Below are 18,034 nucleotides of genomic sequence, written 5' to 3'. Positions count from 1 at the left end.
AATATACAAAAGTATGAAGACTATTGCTTAACGCATTGTAAGCCACCCTGAGTCTCCGGAGAAGGCCGGCATATATAAATCGAATCAATCAATCAATCAATCAATCAATCAATCAATCAATCAATCAATAAATAAATAAATATTCAGCTATCGGGAGATACAAGCTAAGGCATCTCAAGTTCTTCCTAAACTACCCCACAAGCATATCCAGGGGAGGAAAAATGACACCAGCTTAAAGTATGTGCCATTTTAAAGATGAATGCATTTATTTATTATTTATTAGACCCTTCACATCCTTGACATAAACAGTTTCAATTTCTCCCCTCAAGACGATGCTGTAGGGCGCTGTATGCCGTAACCACCAGACACAAAGTTTCCCCCGCCACATAAAATCACTGTTAAACAACGAATTCCCACAACACTGTCTTATGCCCCGAGATGTCAAACCACCTTATAACCATTTGTCTGAAATGGTATAGGGGCTGTGATGGTGAACCTATGGCACGCAGAGCCATTTTTCCGGGCACGTGAGCCGTCGCCAAACTCACCTGAAGCTGCGCATGCGTGCGCGCGCCCCAGCTGGTGTTCGGGCCTCTGGTGCGCGTGCGCGCAATTCAGGGGACCCAGCTGGTCTTTGGAGCTCGTTTGCACATGCGTGTGAGTCGACTGGTGCGCAGCATGTACCTGCGCAGTGTTTGTGCGTGTGCATTGCGTGCGCGAAAACCACACGCATGCACAGATGGTGTGGTTGCGCGCGCAGCACATGGGGAGGAGCCGTGTGTTAGCGCGGATGGCACGCCAGCGCGCCCAGCATGTTCCTGTTCAGCACTCGGTAAGTAAAAGGTTCGCCACCACTGGTATAGGGTTTCCTGCCTAAGCAGAGGGTTGGACTAGAAGACCTCCAAGGTCCCTTCCAACTCTGTTTTCCTTTCCTTTCCTTCCCCTTCCTTTCCTATCCTATCTTCCCTATCCTATCCTATCCTCCTAGTAGGGCTGTATTACTTATTATCCTTCTCATCTCTCCTATAACTTATTTCCTTCGATTCTCATGACTATAACTTCTTGTTGTATCTCACGATTTATGTTGATTGCTTATTTAGTATCCTACAACGATCACTGACTTATAATTTATGACGATTGCATTTTATGATTCCGATCATGATTTTTTTCACTTTGTTGCTTGTATGTACACTGAGAGCTTCTGCACCGGAGACAAATTCCTTGTGTGTGTCCAATCACACTTGGCCAATAAAGAATTTTATATTCTATTTACTCAGCTGTCTGACTAGACTGGATTAAGCAGGGCGGGGGGGGGGGGAATCGCATCTCACTTCACTTCACTTCACTTCTCTCCATTGCATTGCATTGCATTGCACTTCATTTCATTTCATTCCATTCTTTTAATTCCCACAAAAAGGCCCCATCCATTTGGCACCAAAACAACAAATTTTCTCTTCCTGGACACAGTTCAGACCAACCATCCTGAAATCCCAACCATTTCCTCCCTACTGTTCAAGGTTCCATGCTGCCTTAAACAAGCCATGAGGAAAGCAAACCTCACCAAAGGGGGGTTCAATCAAACTGTGAAAATTTCTATACTTTACCGAACTCCTAATCCATCTCAGAAATCCTATCAGCCAAATTGCTGCGATTAATTTTAAAGAGAACCCCAGAGTACGTCCTAACGAGCTCAGGACTGAGTTGAAACTGGGAGTGGCATCAAGAGGGGGCGTCTCTACAATTTGAACCCAGTCCATGGATCCAGAAGACAGAATGATACCCATGCCTGGAGTCTCGAGTTCCTAGCTGGAAAACCATGATAATTATTTGGGGGACAATAATAATCACATTTGTAACTGCTCCAAATAATAACAACTTTATTGTCATTGTACGTGTATACAGAGTATACCCATACAACGAAATTCACTTAACACCCAAAGACCAGGTCCAACACACGTAACAATCCCCAAACACTCACTCATCCACCACAATTCCCCACCCCTAAACACCCAAACGAAGATCAGAAGTAAGTTCTTTTAGTCATTTTTCTTTCTCCTCTTGTCTTTTTCTTTCTCCTCTTTTCTTCTCTTTCTTGGATTTCCAATGTTTCTCATTCCCCCCCTTCCTTTTAATACTTTTTACTTTCTTTTAATCTTTTCTTTGTTTCAGTAGCTTTTAATCCTGTATAAACTCTTTCTCACTAAAAAAAAATTATATATAAAAAAACCCAGAAAGTATAATTCATTCAGCTAATTATAGACAAATGATTCCAGCTTTGTTACCATATAAGAACATCCACTCTAGCTTTCACCTACTGCTCTTCACATAACCCAAGGACTCACCTGTTAGAGAAGTCAGCCCCATACAGGTAGCAGCTAGCGTCACGCCAAGAACTGCTGCCGTGTCTTCTAACAACACAACATTTGTGCTCGGATCGCAAGCCTGAATAACTGAACATTAAAAAGAAATTAGTACACCGATACAATTCCAGAGCGGCATATACAAATAGGTTTTAACTGTCATAATAATCATTTCCTTCTTTGCAATACAGCCAGTCCTCGATTTATGACCGCAATCGAGCCCAACATTGTTGTCGCTGAAGTGAAACATTTGTGAAGTGAGTTTTGCCCCATGTTACGACCTTTCTTGCCACCATTGTTAAGTGAATCCCCGCAGCTGAAAAGTTAGCAACGCGGTTGTTCAGTGAATCAGGCTTCTCTGGTCGGAAGGTCGCAAAAAAGGATGATGTGAGCAACGGTTGTAAGTAAGACCCGGTTGCCCAAGCATCTGGATTTTGATCACACGTGAATGGGGACGCTACAAAGGTTGTCACTGCGGAAAATGGTCGTTAGTTGCTTTTTTCAGTGCCGTTGAAACTTTGGACGGTCACTAAATAAACCGTTGTAACTCGAGAACTACCTGTACCTACCATATTTTTCGGAGTATGAGATGCTCCGGACTATAAGACGCACCACCTTTTTTGGTGAGGAAAAGAAGAAAAAGAAATCTCCGTCTGCCTCTGAGCAATTTTGCCTCATTGCAGCAAACAGCAAACAGCCTGCTTTACTTTCAGTTTCGTTTTCAGCATAGCTTGATTAGCACAAGGAAAAAAAAAAATCTGCTCCCAGCAATTTACCTCCTTGCAGCAAGCAGCGGAGCCCTGCGCAAAACAGCTGAGAGCAAAACAGCTGAGAGTCGGGAGGCTGATCCAATCAACTTGTGCAAATTAGGCTGTGCTGAAGCTGAAATGGGCTGTTTTTTCTTGCTGCTTGCTGCAAGGAGGTAAACTGCTGGGAGGCAGAGGCCAAAGGATGGGTGCCAGTGGGTGGGTGGGGCTACATTCGGTGTATAAGACGTACCTAAATTTTCACCCCCTTTTAGGGGGGAAAAAGGTGAGTCTTATACTCTGAAAAATACAGTAAATTATTAAGAGTTATTAAAGCACATTTAAAAAAAGAACGTGGCTGAGCCAATTCCTGCCTTATTAAAATCTACATACCATACTGGTAGAACGTGAGTCCTTTGCTTCGGGCGCTCCTTCGGATTTCGTTGATGGCTACCAGAAGAGTAGCTGCAACAGCACCAACACAATTATTTCATTAAAGGAGATGACAGGAAAAAAGTCTCACATTCCCACCCGCACAGATTTTTTTAAAAAAAAATTTGGTAAAAGAATCTACAAAAGTTATCACTTAAAAATGAGACGGCAACCCTGAAACAATTCAATATTGCGCTTCTATTATAAGCCGCCAGCCCAGAATTGCTGGATCAGTGAGATGGGAAGCATAAAAGTTTAAGGTAAAGGTAAAAGTTCCCCTCACACATATGTGCTAGTCGTTCCCAACTCTAGGGGGCGGTGCTCCTCTCCGTTTCAAAGCCGAAGAGCCAGCGCCGTCCAAAGACGTCTCCGTGGTCATGTGGCCGGTATGACTCAACGCCAAAGGCGCACGGAACGCTGTTCCCTTCCCACCAAAGGTGGTCCCTATTTTTCTACTTGCATTTTTTACCTGCTTTCGAACTGCTAGGTTGGCAGAAGCTGGGACAAGTCACGGGAGCTCACCCCGTTACGCGGCACTAGGGATTCGAACCGCTGAACTGCCGACCTTTTGATCGACAAGCTCAGCGTCTTAGCCACTGAGCCACCACATCTCTTGCATGAAAGTTTAACAAACAACATAAAAACATATAATTCTAAGAATTTTTCTCAGTATTGTTATCCCTCTGGTGGCACGTAAGACTTGGGATTTCTCTAAGTTGGCCAATTCCATTTTGGCTTCCCCTCCCGGTTTAAACCTGGAGAAAAAAGGGGGTCAGTTCAGATGATCTCACGAGCAAGAACCAGCTGAACATAATCTGGAGTGGGAAAGCTTTGGGGCCCTGAGAGATACTGAAATTCTTGGGCTGGAATCAAGGATTTCATGGACTTCCTTCACGCCTCCATCCCTTTCTTTTCTAGAAACTCACTGGGTTCCCTAACATCAAGTCCTTTTCTTTCTGGCCAACAGACAATTAACCAGGATCCAATCTGATCCAGTCGGTCACTGGCGCCAGAGATTTAATCTTTCAAAGATTTGTGCCGGAGCCCATTTTTAGGGAACTTCTCTCTTAGCAAAGTGTGGGCTTTGGGCTGTTTTGGGTGTGTTATTATTATTATTATTTTTAGTTTGATTTATATGCCGCCCTTCTCCGGAGACTCAGGGCGGCTTACAGTGCGTTAAGCAATAGCCTTCATCCTTTTGTATATTTATACAAAGTCAGCTTATTGCCCCCACAAACTGGGTCCTCATTTAACCTACCTTAGAAAGGATGGAAGGCTGAGTCGACCTTGAGCCTGGAGAGATTCGAACCTGCAGTAATTGCAGGCAGCTGGTCTTAACAACAGGGTGCTTTAGACCACTGTACTACCAAGGCTCTGTTTGTATTTATATGGTGCCTGTAGTATGTGGGTTTTTTTAAATTGCTAATTGGGGTGATGATACTTGGCTATGAAATCAAAAACCAACCAGCCTGCGGAAAAAATGCCCGTGTAAGAGATTGCTGGAATATATCCTGATACTGCATAATCTTTTTAATATTGGGAGTTTTTTTATTTGTAGGTATTAAACAGCAGTATTCTGACAGGTTAGAATGCTCACATCCGTAAAGGACTTAATTTGTCTAAAAAACTACTGTATACTTGTAAGATTTGACACATTTTTTTTCTGAAGGTGACGTACCTCCTTCTGAGACCAAAGATCCTGCTAAAATACAGTAAGCCTGAAAGGAAGAGATAGGAGAAAGAAAAAGAGAAATTAGTTGTGAATAATAATAATAATAATAATAATAATAATAATAATAATAATAATAGTAGTAGTAGTAATAATAAGGCAGCAACCCATATCAACCATTAGCACCAGTCAATGGTATTTGTGACACATTTTTAAATGTCCAGTTGACTGAGTTTCATTTTTAATGAATAAAAGACAATAATAATAATAATAATACTTATAAAATTACTTGGTTGATCCCTAGGACGCTGGCAGCAACCCGTATCAACCATTAGCACCAGTCAGTGGTATTTGTGATGCATTATTGAATGTTCAGTTGATTGAATTTCATGTTTAATGAATAAAGTAAATCATCATCATCATAATTTGAATGTTCAGTTGACTGAGATTCATGTTTAACGAATAAAGTATATAATAATATGATAAAACTAGGATGCTGGCAGCAACCCGTATTAATCATCAGTGCCCGTCAATGGTATCTGTGACACATTTTTAAATGATTGGTTGACTGAGTTTCAAGTTTAATGAATAAAAGAGATAATAATAATCTGTATACGTCATACTAGTAACTATCTGTATCTTGAGATGGGATTAAATCCTTTCTACATATTTTTGCATTGTAGTCAGTAAGCTTCAGACATCTAGAGAGTCACTCTGCTCTCCATCTTAAAACAATAATTATTTCCCCAAACAGTGTAATAGAGCACCAATGATTTCCTTGTTCTATAGTGGCTTGATTTGGGCTGCAAATAAATGACTGAATATGTGTTTGTTCATTTGTCTGTTTGCCTGTCTGTATTAGGCCGGAAGCTTCCATGCTGTCATCTCTCTCTCTCTCTCTCTCTCTCTCTCTCCCCTCTCTCTCTCTCACCTATCTATATCTTTAATCTGTCTATCTATGTCTGTCTCTATATCTCTTGTCTGTCTGTCTGCCTGTCTGTCTCTATCTATCATCTATCTATCATCTATCTATCTATCTATCTATCTATCTATCTATCTATCTATCTATCTATCTATCTATCTATCTATCACCTATCTATATCTTTAATCTGTCTATCTATCTGTCTGTCTTTATATCTCTAGTCTGTCTGTCTGTCTGTCTGTCTGTCTGTCTATCTATCTATCTATCTATCTATCTATCTATCTATCTATCTATCTATCTATCTATCTATCTATCTATCTCTGTCTCTATATTTCTAGTCTGTCTGTCTGTCTGTATTAGGCCAGAAGCTTCCATGCTGCTATCTATCTATCTATCTATCTATCTATCTATCTATCTATCTATCTATCTATCTATCTATCTATCTATCTATCTATCTATCTATCTATCTATCTATCTATCCTATCTCTCTCTATATCTCTATATCTATAGCTAGTCTGTCTATCTATCTATCTATTTTATCTGTTGATCGATCGATAAATCTTATCTATCCATCCATCCATCGCCCCCAAAATTAATGTATGCGTGTGTGAGAGACGAAATGATGTATAACTGCTGAACATTCATCCACAGAGAAATAAAGGCAGTCCTTGACTTACAACAGTTCATTTAGTGACCATTTGAAGTTACAACGGCACTGAAAAAAAGAGGACGGTTCTTCACGCGGTCCCCTTGGTCACATGATCAAAACTGAGATGCTTGGTAACCGACTCATATTTATGACGGTTGTAGTGTCCCGGGGCCATGGGATCCCCTTTTGTGGCCTTCTGACAAACAAAGTCTTGAGCCTTGGTAGTACAGTGGTCAAAAGCACCCTGTTATTAAGACCAGCTGTCTGCAATTACTGTAAGTTCGAATCTCACCAGGCTCAAGGTTGACTCAGCCTTCCATCCTTTCTAAGGTAGGTGAAATGAGGACCCAGTTTGTGGGGGCAATAAGCTGACTTTGTATAAATATACAAAAGGATGAAGGCTATTGCTGAGCACATTGTAAGCCGCCCTGAGTCTCCGGAGAAGGGCGGCATATAAATCAAATTAAAAAAAAAAAAAGTCAGCGGAGAAGTCAGACAATCATGTCCAGAAAGGTCATAACCGAGGGCAGCATTCACTTAACAACTGTCTCCCTTAGCCACAGAAATTTTGAGCCCAATTGTGGTCATAAGTCGAGGGCTATCTGTTGCTCCATAGAGAGTCTCATCTCAGCAACTTCCTTGACTCGTTGTTGTCTTGATATTTAAAAGGGGAAGGGGGGATTTCATGGCTATCACACGCACGACATCCAGCCAAAACAATATTTCAACACAAAACGTACCCAAAGGAGGGATTCCATCGGCTGAGGATTGAGTAACCCTATAATCCCGTGATACCACGAGAGACCGGCCCCCATCATGAAAATGCCAACGCCGCTAATCAGGGATGCGATGTAGCGCATGTTTGTGAAGCCATACCTGGAAGGGAAGGAGAAAAGGGGGGGGGGGGGAAACATCGATGTGACTAAGGAAGGAAAAACAGAGATGTCTGTTCTGCCCCAGCTACGGACCCCAAGGAACGCGGCACACACAAAGTCTGTACAAACCTTAGTTTACTAAATTCAATCAGTCTTTTTCAAACAAAGGCTGTTAATTAACTTGCTTAACAGCCTGCAAGAATCCAAAGAATAAATCATCATAATCTTATTATGGTTGGCAGAAAGCCCAGAAGCAATTTGCAGAGAACTAAGATCAAGACGCGAAGGAGAGTGAACGAAGTTGTTCTCTGCAAATTGCTTCAGTCGGCGTTCCTCCTTGAATAGGCTAAGGGAGTGGCCAATTAGCCCCAAGCCTGACTCTCGAGGAGACCTCCTCCTGAGGAGCCACTCCTGCCTTTTGGCAGCTCTGCGCGCCTGTGCATTGAGAAGAGGCTCCTCCTCTTCGTCCTCTTCACTTAAAGGAGCTTCTGGAGCTTCTGAAGGCCCTGGTTGAATCCCTGCCTCTGGCACCACATCTTCTCCAGCCTCCTTACTGTCCGACTTGAGTGCCAGCTGCACAGGCTGCTGGCGCAGCACCACACCAGCCTCCTCGCTGTCAGAACCAGCTACTAGCTGCACAGGCTGCTGACGGGCCACAACAATGTCAGAGAGCAGAAAGCAGCACAATTGAGATCACATTTTGCAATCCATTCGGAGCAAACGAGGGACAGACAGACCTTCGAAGCAAATCCGGATTCAGGAAATGCAATACTGTATTTTTCGGAGTATAAGATGCACCTCCCCCCCCCCCCCCAAAAAGTGGGTGAAAATTTAGGTGTGTCTTATAGACTGAATACAAGTGTTTTTGGCCTCTCGAACCCTCCGCACGTCACATTTTCGCCCTCACAGGCCCCCAGAAGCACTCTGCAAGTGCTCCGCACGACCCATTTTTGCACTCCAAGCCCTTTGCCTTTTGCAAAAAGCACCTTTGAGACAGCTATGACCCGGATGACTGAGAATCTCCACAGATATTTTAAAAAGTAACTATGATTGTAGGGAGAACAATCATAAGGAGAACTGGATGTCTGCCACATATCCATGTTTCTCAACTTCTGACAGCTTTAAGACATGTGGCTTTAAAGCTGTCAAGAATGAGGAATTCTGCCAGAGATTGTCTTAAAGCACCAAGAACTGTCGACTTTATTTTCCCAAACTTTTAAGTTATTTCATTGAATCTGAGCTTCGGCTAAAAATGTCCGAAACAGAAGACAGATCAGGGAAATTGTGTTTTGTTTTGTTTTTTCCGAACGAAACAGAAAATTTCAGAACAAGAGGAAAAAGAAAAGGGTTCAGAATCCTTACGGATGGCTTTGATCAGGTATCCTCACCGACTGGCTGATCCCCAACGCGAGCAAGGCCTGTGTGTGAAAAGAAAATGGGGCAGAGACCCCCACATTATTCAGCACCTTGAATTTCAGTTCGCCGCCCACAAAAACGGGACCGTTTGATGTTTAATTTTAGAAGGTTTCACTGGAGTAAAGCAACTGCATTTTAAAGTCTTATCAATTTTTTACAATCGTGGAAATGCTTTAGTAACTTTAATAATTTAGGTAAAGGTAATCCTTGACTTACAACAGTTCATTTAGTCACCGTTCAAAAGTTACAACGGGACTGAAAAAAGTGACTTATGGCCATTTTTCAGAGTTACCACTTTTGCAGCATCCCAATGATCATGTGATCAGAATTCAGACGCTTGACTTCAGAGGATAATTAGAACTGCAGAAAAAACAATGGCTACAATGGAGTCATTTGCCAAGCATCTGAATTTTAATCACATGACCACGGGGATGCTGCGACGGTCGTAAGTGTGAAAAATGTCCATAAGTCTTTTTTTTTCAGTGCCATTGTAACTTTGAACGGTCACTAAATGGGGCTGTTGTAAGTCGTGGACCACCTGTGTATCGTGGGAGACAAAATAGAGCTGCGGTCAAAAGATGCAATTTTATCTTTGGCGGATCCTTGAAAATGACCCCTGCGTGTTCATCGACGTACAACGTTGCCTCTCGCATTGGAGGGCATGCCATGCCGAGCTCGGCTGGCGTTGAAATAAAAAATCCAGAAACCCTGATCGTCATGATAGTGATGGTCCCTTAATGGGGGGTAATGAAACATCTGCGGGAAAAACCCGCCAAGCTCAGATAAACTCCCGTGTTCAACCCTGAGCTGCAGATAATCCTGTTCTGTGGTGTTGTGAAATCCAAAAGTTTGGGCAAATTAACCGCTCGCTGCATTGCATCAACAACTGCTAGGAGGATTCAAAATCCCTTAAATTAAATTTAAAAATTGGATAGAATTATGGATTTAAAAAAAAAAAGAGCCTGGATAGCTCAACAGACTAAAAGCCTGTTATTAACATTCAACTGTCTGCAATTATTGCAAGTTCGAATGTCCCCAGGCTCAAGATTGACTCAGCCTTCCATCCTTTCTAAGGTAGGTAAATTGAGGACCCAGTTTGTGGGGGCAATAAGCTGGCTTTGTATAAAATGTACAAAAGTATGAAGGCTATTGCTTAACACACTGTAAACCGCCCTGAGTCTCCGGAGAAGGGCGGCATATAAATCAAATTAAAAAAAAAAAAATGGAGATACCGGCTAATGCCAGGAATTTCTGCGTTAACACCAGTGGTGGAAATGGAGAAATTCCCTAAGATCGAATTGAAAGAATGGATTCGTAAACTAAAAGAAAATCAGATATATAAATGGTAGGACTGGAAGGACAAGGTAAAGAATGTAACACAACTAAAGAACTTTGTAGCAGATATTAGATTAAACTGGTTGAATTTAATACAATTACAGAAATGGATAAAAGGGGAAGAAAGATTCGAGGAGAAAGACAGGCAGTTAACAAAATTTGAAATGATTATCAACGAATGTGAGGTGAATGAAGAATATATAGGTAAAGGAAGAATTGGGAAAATATATAGAACTCCCTGAGAAGCACAAAATTGCAAACTTACTTGATTGCAAGTATCTGCTAAGGAATGTATGGCTTCAGAGAACATGCTGGCAGAACCCGTGTACACCCAGGCAAGGAGCTTGAAGAAAAAATTCAAGCCGTTTCTGTAGGAGGAGGAGAAACTATCGTCACAAGGAGGTAATGACACACTCACAATCTTTTGGAGGCTCCGCAAAGCTTTAAATACACAATGCCACGCTTGGATTGACAAATGGATGATGAGATTGGCGAGCGACCCAAGGTATTCGCAAAGCCATGAATATGGGGATGAGCAGGACAAGTGTGGGAATGACCAAACTGTTGATTAGAGATCCAGTGCATGTGAGGAAGCCTGTGAGCCACAGAAATTCAAAATATACGGCAGCTTCCACCTTCCCACTACTGTGCAAATCCCCTTGTTTTTCCTTTGTTTATCCATATTTGGCACCGTGGTCTGCACCACCAGCCTTATTTATTTATTTATTTATTTATTCATTCATTCATTCATTCATTCATTCATTCATTCATTCATTCATTCATTCATTCATTCATTCATTCATTCATTCATTCATTCATTCATTCAATTTATATCCCGCCCTTCTCCAAGTGGACTCAGGGCGGTGCACAGCCAGAACTAAAACACATACCAATACAAAATTTAAAATTTTTGTAAAAGAATTATATGACTTTGGCCCAAAATTTAAAACATTAAAACTAAAACCCATTAACAATTATTTAAAAAGCTAAAAAAAAAAAAACTAAAAAAAGGGGGGGGGGTTTACACGCCAGCCCTGCTTGATGGAAAAGTTTTTAGGGCACGGCGAAAGGCCCGGAGATCCGATATCCTTCGTATCTCAAGGGGCAAATCGTTCCAGAGGGCAGGAGCTGCCACAGAGAAGGCCCTCCCCCTGGGGGTCACCAGCTGACATTGCCTGGCTGACGGCACCCTGAGGAGTCCCTCTCTGTGGGAGCGTACTGGTCGGTGGGAGGCTATCGGCGGCAGAAGAAGCCTTAACCAGATCACCAGTAGATGGGTACCAAAATTAGGTTAGAAGAAAAGAAAGAAAGAAAGAAAGAAAGAAAGAAAGAAAGAAAGGAAGGAAGGAAGGAAGGAAGGAAGGAAGGAAGGAAGGAAGAAAGAAAGAAAGAAAGAAAGAAAGAAAGAAAGAAAGAAAGAAAGAAAGAAAGAAAGAAAGAAAGAAAGAAAGAAAGAAAGAAAATCTCTGCAGCATTGTGAAAGAACAAAAGTGCATGTCAGAAGGGAACACAAAATATACTAGCCAACAATTGTTCCTGTTTTCCAAAAAGCCTTGTTTTGAGAAACTGGAAAGCCTCCATCTGCGCCGGAAATTTCTCTGATTTTTTTTTTTTTAATTTGATTTATAAGCCGCCCTTCTCCGGAGACTCAGGGAGGCTTACAATGCGTTAAGCAATAGCCTTCATACTTTTGTATATTTTATACAAAGTCAGCTTATTGCCCCCACAACTGGGTCCTCATTTAACCTACCTTAGAAAGGATGGAAGGCTGAGTCAACCTTGAGCCTGGTGAGATTCAAACCCGCAGTAATTGCAGGCAGCTGTGTTAATAACAGGGTGCTTTAAACCACTGTACTACCAAGGCTCTATTTATAAGGCAGATTTAGTTTGGACTAAATCCCGAAAGCACTGCCTTAAATAACAACATGAAAGCAATGCAAAAATGGTCCAATAATTTGCAGGGAAAAAATTATTTTAATTAATCAGGATAGAGCTGGAAGGGGCCTTGGAGGTCTTCTGTTCCAATCCTCTGCTCAAGCAGGAGACCCTGGCCTATATATTGTTGCAATGTTTTATTCAGAAGTTGTGGGTGCCCCAACACTGGAGGTTTTTAAGAAGAGATTGGACAGGTTTTTCTAAATTTTTTTTTCAGGGTTTCCTGCCTGAGCAGGGGGTTGGACTAGAAGACCTCCAAGGTCCCTTCCAACTGTCATTCTTTAGTCTAATATTCCAACTCAGCCAACCTTTAAGCTTTCCTTTCTAAACTAAAATTCTGATTTCCAATACAGCATTACCCAATATATGACAACATAATAAAAACAGCATTGAGCTGTCCCAGATTAAGCTTTGCAGCGTCTATGTTTAAGAGCCATGGACACGTAAAGAAAAAGAAAAAAAAGAAAGAAAACTTACATGCAAATAGCGACCATCACCACTTTTCCTGGACCGCTCAGAAATATAGCTGATGCACGGGAACGTGGCTAAATTAAAGACAGAAGCATGTAGTTTAAGGCAAACTACACGCTTCCCTGTATGTGTTTCACAAACAATGCAATGCTTTTACGAATATGATTTCGGATATTGCCTATTTTAAGTTGCCAAGTTTGGGGAACCCTGATGTAGACAATGATCTCATGTAGGCAGGTGTGGCCACCGTCTTCTCTCAAATTTTACAAAGGTTGCCTTCACAAGCTTTGTTAACAAACCTTCACTTCAGAGGCCAGGCCTGCATTTAGCCATTGAGATCATTTAAATTGAGAAAACAGATTTCACACCCAGTAGAGACAGTAAAAATTATTAAAGGACAGTTACACAGTTACATCACTAATTGCATTTTAAAAATCTGGCCATGAATAGGCTTTTACAACCAATTTTTTTTTTAAAAATTCACCTTAGTTTCTCCTTGGAAAGTTCGGTATTCTCTCAACAACTTCTGGCTTCTAAATAATTCTGTAAAAAGAACAGAGAAAGATGGAAGAAATAACAATGCTGAGAGCAATAACAACTGCTGCTATGGTCAAGAAAACTGGAAAGTATTTACTGATCTGAAAAGTGACTGCTATTAAAGATATTTAATATAATATATATTTATATATATATATATATATATATATATATATATATATATATATAAATATATAATATATATTTATATATATAATATATATAATAAAGCTTAAATATCTTTAATAAAGAAGAGCCAAGAATTCTTGTAATAGAATTCTACAAATCTTATAATGTTTACAGTAATCAAATCCCTGTACTCACACCTATGTAATTTTAGATTTATCATTAGAAGAGGAGAAGGTAAAGGTAAAGGTTCCCCTGGCACATATGTGCTAATCGTTCCAGACTCTAGGGGGCGGTGCTCATCTCCATTACAAAGCCAGAAGAGCCAGGGCTGTCCGAAGACGTCTCCGTGGTCATGTGGCCGGCATGACTCAACGCCAAAGGCGCACGGAACGCTATTCCCTTCCCACCAAAGGTGGTCCCTATTTTTCTACTTGCATTTTTTACCTGCTTTCGAACTGCTAGGTTGGCAGAAGCTGGGACAAGTAACGGGAGCTCACCCCATTACGCGGCACTAGGGATTCGAACCGCTGAACTGCTGACCTTTCAATCGACAAGCTCAGCATCTTATCCACTGAGCCACCGCATCCCCTTTATAAGAGTATACCTGATAGCAAGACAGTTGTCATGATGACTCATTTTAATCTTGCCTAATACAGCTAAATATCCATATTTGCTTAAAGCTTTCCTCCCCTAAGTTGCAGCTACTTGTCCTCTTCTTTAAAATCCCTTTTTAACTTTTTGACCCAGGATAGCATAGTTTGCAATCCTTCAGACGCAGCCAGACCAGGGCAGAATATAAAAAGGAACTATTATTTATACAAGTAGTTCTCGGCTTAACAATAGTTTGTTTACTGACCCTTCCAAGTTACAACGGCACTGAAAAAAGGGACTTCTGACCGTTTTTCACACTTACGACCTTTGCAGCATCCCCATGGTCACGGGATCAAAATTCAGAAGCTTGGCAACTGAATTATATATTTATGATGGTCGCAGCATTCCATGATTACGTGATCCCATTTTGCGACCTTCTGACAAGCAAAGTCAACGGGGAAGCCAGTTTCACTTAACAACCCTGCCGCTAACTTAATAATTCAGTTAACAATTGTGGCCAGAAAGGTCGTAATATGGGTCAAAACTCACTTAACGCATGTCTCACTTAGCAATCAAAATTTTGGGATCAATTGTGGTCGTAAGTCGAGGAACATCAAACGATTCTAAGAGGCTTGTAGTCAATGAAGTGAAATACAAATTCAGAACACTCATAATGACCGAATATCTCAAACCCAATTCAACCCAGCCTCCCCTCATCATCATCATCCTTTTAACGACCCCATAATCCCTTGCCGAGGGGGGGAGGATGGAGTCTGAGCAACTGAATGGAGCTGAGTGTTTACTGGCTGGATGCCTTTCCTGTCGCCAATGCAGAGTTTGATTCGGTAGATATATTCTCATTGTGCCGAGAGAGAAATATCTGCCTCTACCTAGGATTGAACTCACAGCCTCCTGATTGTAAGGCGAGAGGCTCCACCTCTAGGCCACCGCACCACTCATCAACCCAGCCTCCCCTGCTTCTAATTAAATCTACTTCCAGAAGATCTTAGGAGCCACACACAGAAAAACGCAAGTTAATTAAATAACACCACTGGATGTCCCTTGCAATCAAAACCATGAAGCGCTTCCGGAAGTGTGTTTTACACTTACTTTCCATGTATTCCCTTTCGGCTTCTATGCGCCTTTTTCTCTCTCGAGCAAGAGCTTCGGGGCTTCCCCAGACTTCTATAGACCTGTTTTTACGAAGTGGGGAAAAAGAGACAGATCTGACTTGCCAACACTTTTGACTAATGAAAAAAAGGGGGAATCTGTGACGTGCTCTCTGGAAGGTGAAATACATGGATGTAAGAAGTAAGACATTTACCTGAGCTAACAAAATAGGATGTGTTAGGGAATGGCTATTGCCTAACTGGTTGGGTTGGCAATATATATAAACCATCAATGCATGTTTGCAGTCAAAATGTATTGTATAGCTTTAAGACTATAATGCTGTATTGCATCATACTGTATTCTGATTGGCTGGCCCTGTGGCCAATGTACTTAAGAGGAAGCTTGAATCATGGCTTATTTTTCTTATTACATTATTATTGCTACCTCTGCTCCTCTCTGCCTGTTCTCTCTGCATGATCACTGCTTGATCATTGCTACTTGTTGTTTTCTACTGTTTTACTGATTGTTTTACTGCTGTACTTGTTCCTGTTTGCAACTCCAAAAAGAACTGTTTTATTGCATATGACTACAACAACTGGTAAGAAGACTTTGTTCTTGGAATATCCCTGGATTGACAAATTAACTATTGTTATCTGTGTATGACCTGGATTGTTTATTGGACTTTGCTTTACTTTTTTCCTAAAAGTAAAAGAATATCACAATTCAGTGTGTCTGTGTATTGAGAGTGCTTATTCACAATCACTCTCAGCCATTTCTCATGTGCATACCCTTGCTACTCAAGGGTTACTCTGCGCATATTCCTCAACATTGGTTATGGGCCCAGAATACTGAGAGTTGGTGTGAATACACAGTACCATATTCAGACAGCTGTGTTTGTGGTTTATTGTCCAAGTGAAGATGGCACAAGAACAGTCATCCAGCATATCCATGATAACCCAGTTGCATGGAACAAACTATGTTTTCTGGTCTATGGTCTAACAGGATGTTAACCAAGCTAAGGGAAGGGAAGAAGGGGGAGGAGCCTGCTAATTTTGAAAGAAGTGTTTAACTCTTCCTGAATCAAGCTGTCATTAGGATTCAAGCAGGCGTCCTCCCAACATGCTGCTACCTGGATGACTTGAATGGTAAGTTGGGTGCTCTTATTGCAATTTATCTGGATCACAGCAGATTTAACACAATTCAACCTTCATTATTTCCCCTTGGATAGCTTCATTAACACAGCAAGAATCAACAAGAGATGCACAATTTGCTGTGTCACAACATGAGCTCTGCTGTCTCTTAAGTGCGCCATGTTGAAAAAAAGAGAAATACGAAAAGCGTTGTTTATGTGGTTTAGTCAAAATGCTTTGGCAATGCTTTTATTCCCTACTATTTTTTAAGATTCTTGTCTAATCTGATGATTGGTTAGATGGTTGGGAAAACACCAGGATGGATAAAGACTGATGCCTTTTTTTTTTTAAATGGATTTTTTTAAAAAAATTAAATCAGATTTTTTTTTATTTTTATCAAATTTATTTTAATAAAATGCTTTTGGAGTAAAGATAAAGGGTTTCTATTTAAGATACATTAATAATTTAGTTTATTCAGCATGAAATGGAGCCTAGTTATGTAGCATGAGGCTGTATATCCTGCAATATTTACATTTTTGGTAAATCCATTCAACGAATCCAAGCTCTGCAAGCTGTGATAGCATGCGCTGCATTGATGCATTCACACAATTTCGCCGTTAACCATGAGATAAATCATAAAACAAAGTTCAGGAATATTCCTTTATCCCATTGTTTTGCAAATCTATGTACACTACAAACTGACTGTTTGAAGAGAAATGCATCTGTACCACTCTTAAGTGTGAGGAGGAAGGGGAAGCAGTAAAAATGAAAGTGAAACCTTCTAAGCAGCTTATACATATAATATTAAAGAGCACCTGTCATTTCAGATCCATCCTGGCAGTGCCTGTTAGAGGGCATCCACTCATTTGCTGCCCACTACGTCTCTCACCTTGTGGTGTCACTGCTGCATCACCAGCCGTCCCATTAAAATGAATGGGACTGTCGGTGAGTCAATAGTGGGTCAGAGGAGAAGCTGCTGTGGGACAGAGATGACACGTGCTCTTTAAAAATTATGACTGAAATCGAGTTGATTTAAATCAAGCCTTTTTACTAGTGATTTAAATCCACCCTGGAAAACACAAATTAAGCATTCTCCATTCCCCCTAAGGCACCAATGAAAAAAAAAATCAGTCAACATTCTGAACTCTGGTTTTATTGCCTGAAGAAACCACAACTAAATGAGAGTCAAAAATGACTTAAGTTAACACGGTTTACCAGCTAATGAGCAAATTGTGTGAACTTGACAGGAAAGCGTTAGAAAGTAAAATCTCTACTTAAGATAACCTTTTCAAAGATGCTCTTACTTAGCTTCCACTTCTGATCTCAAAAACACAGTGAAAGCTTCGGTATCGTCATGTGGGCTTCGTCGTTTGATTTTCCTAAGTTGGTCAAGATCACTGTTGAAGGAGACAGGAAAAAAAAAAGAAGAAGAAGAAAAGCAAAGATTATAAGGTCTGAGTCAACATTGAGCCTGGTGATATTTGAACTGCCAAATTGCAGGCAGCCGGTAGTCAGCAGAAGTAGCCTGCAGTACTGCACTCTAACCACTGCGCCACCAAGGCTCTAAGTACCAAATAAACAATGAGTACGGGGACAAAAAGTTCATGTAAAAATGCACTGAGTACCAAATTCGATGAATTTCGAAGCAGTTGAGTACCAAGGTACTGCAGAATTTGGTGCCTCTTGTTGGTAGCAATTTTCACCACTCACTCGTACTTGTAAAGTTG

The 18,034-nt window shown here is 41.1% G+C and overlaps 1 protein-coding gene across 1 annotated transcript in view; it reads right to left on the bottom strand.

Moving 5' to 3' along the window:
• Positions 1–18,034, bottom strand: part of SLC30A9 (solute carrier family 30 member 9) — a 31,743-nt gene that overhangs the window by 6,251 nt on the left and 7,458 nt on the right. Inside the window, exons 5-14 of the mRNA XM_060694858.2 lie at positions 17,612–17,704; positions 15,178–15,260; positions 13,295–13,353; positions 12,817–12,884; positions 10,670–10,772; positions 9,016–9,071; positions 7,519–7,654; positions 5,217–5,256; positions 3,500–3,571; positions 2,343–2,450 (exon numbers count right to left, since the gene is read on the bottom strand). Coding sequence (XP_060550841.1) covers positions 2,343–2,450; positions 3,500–3,571; positions 5,217–5,256; positions 7,519–7,654; positions 9,016–9,071; positions 10,670–10,772; positions 12,817–12,884; positions 13,295–13,353; positions 15,178–15,260; positions 17,612–17,704 — 818 coding nt within the window. The remainder of the gene's footprint in view (positions 1–2,342; positions 2,451–3,499; positions 3,572–5,216; positions 5,257–7,518; positions 7,655–9,015; positions 9,072–10,669; positions 10,773–12,816; positions 12,885–13,294; positions 13,354–15,177; positions 15,261–17,611; positions 17,705–18,034) is intronic.

Source organism: Pantherophis guttatus, chromosome 8 (assembly GCF_059756535.1).
Source record: "Pantherophis guttatus breed Tessera chromosome 8, ASM5975653v1, whole genome shotgun sequence".
Lineage (NCBI taxonomy): Eukaryota > Metazoa > Chordata > Lepidosauria > Squamata > Colubridae > Pantherophis > Pantherophis guttatus.
The sequence above is the reverse complement of the archived record's forward strand: the minus strand, read 5'-3'. Positions and strand labels throughout refer to the sequence as shown.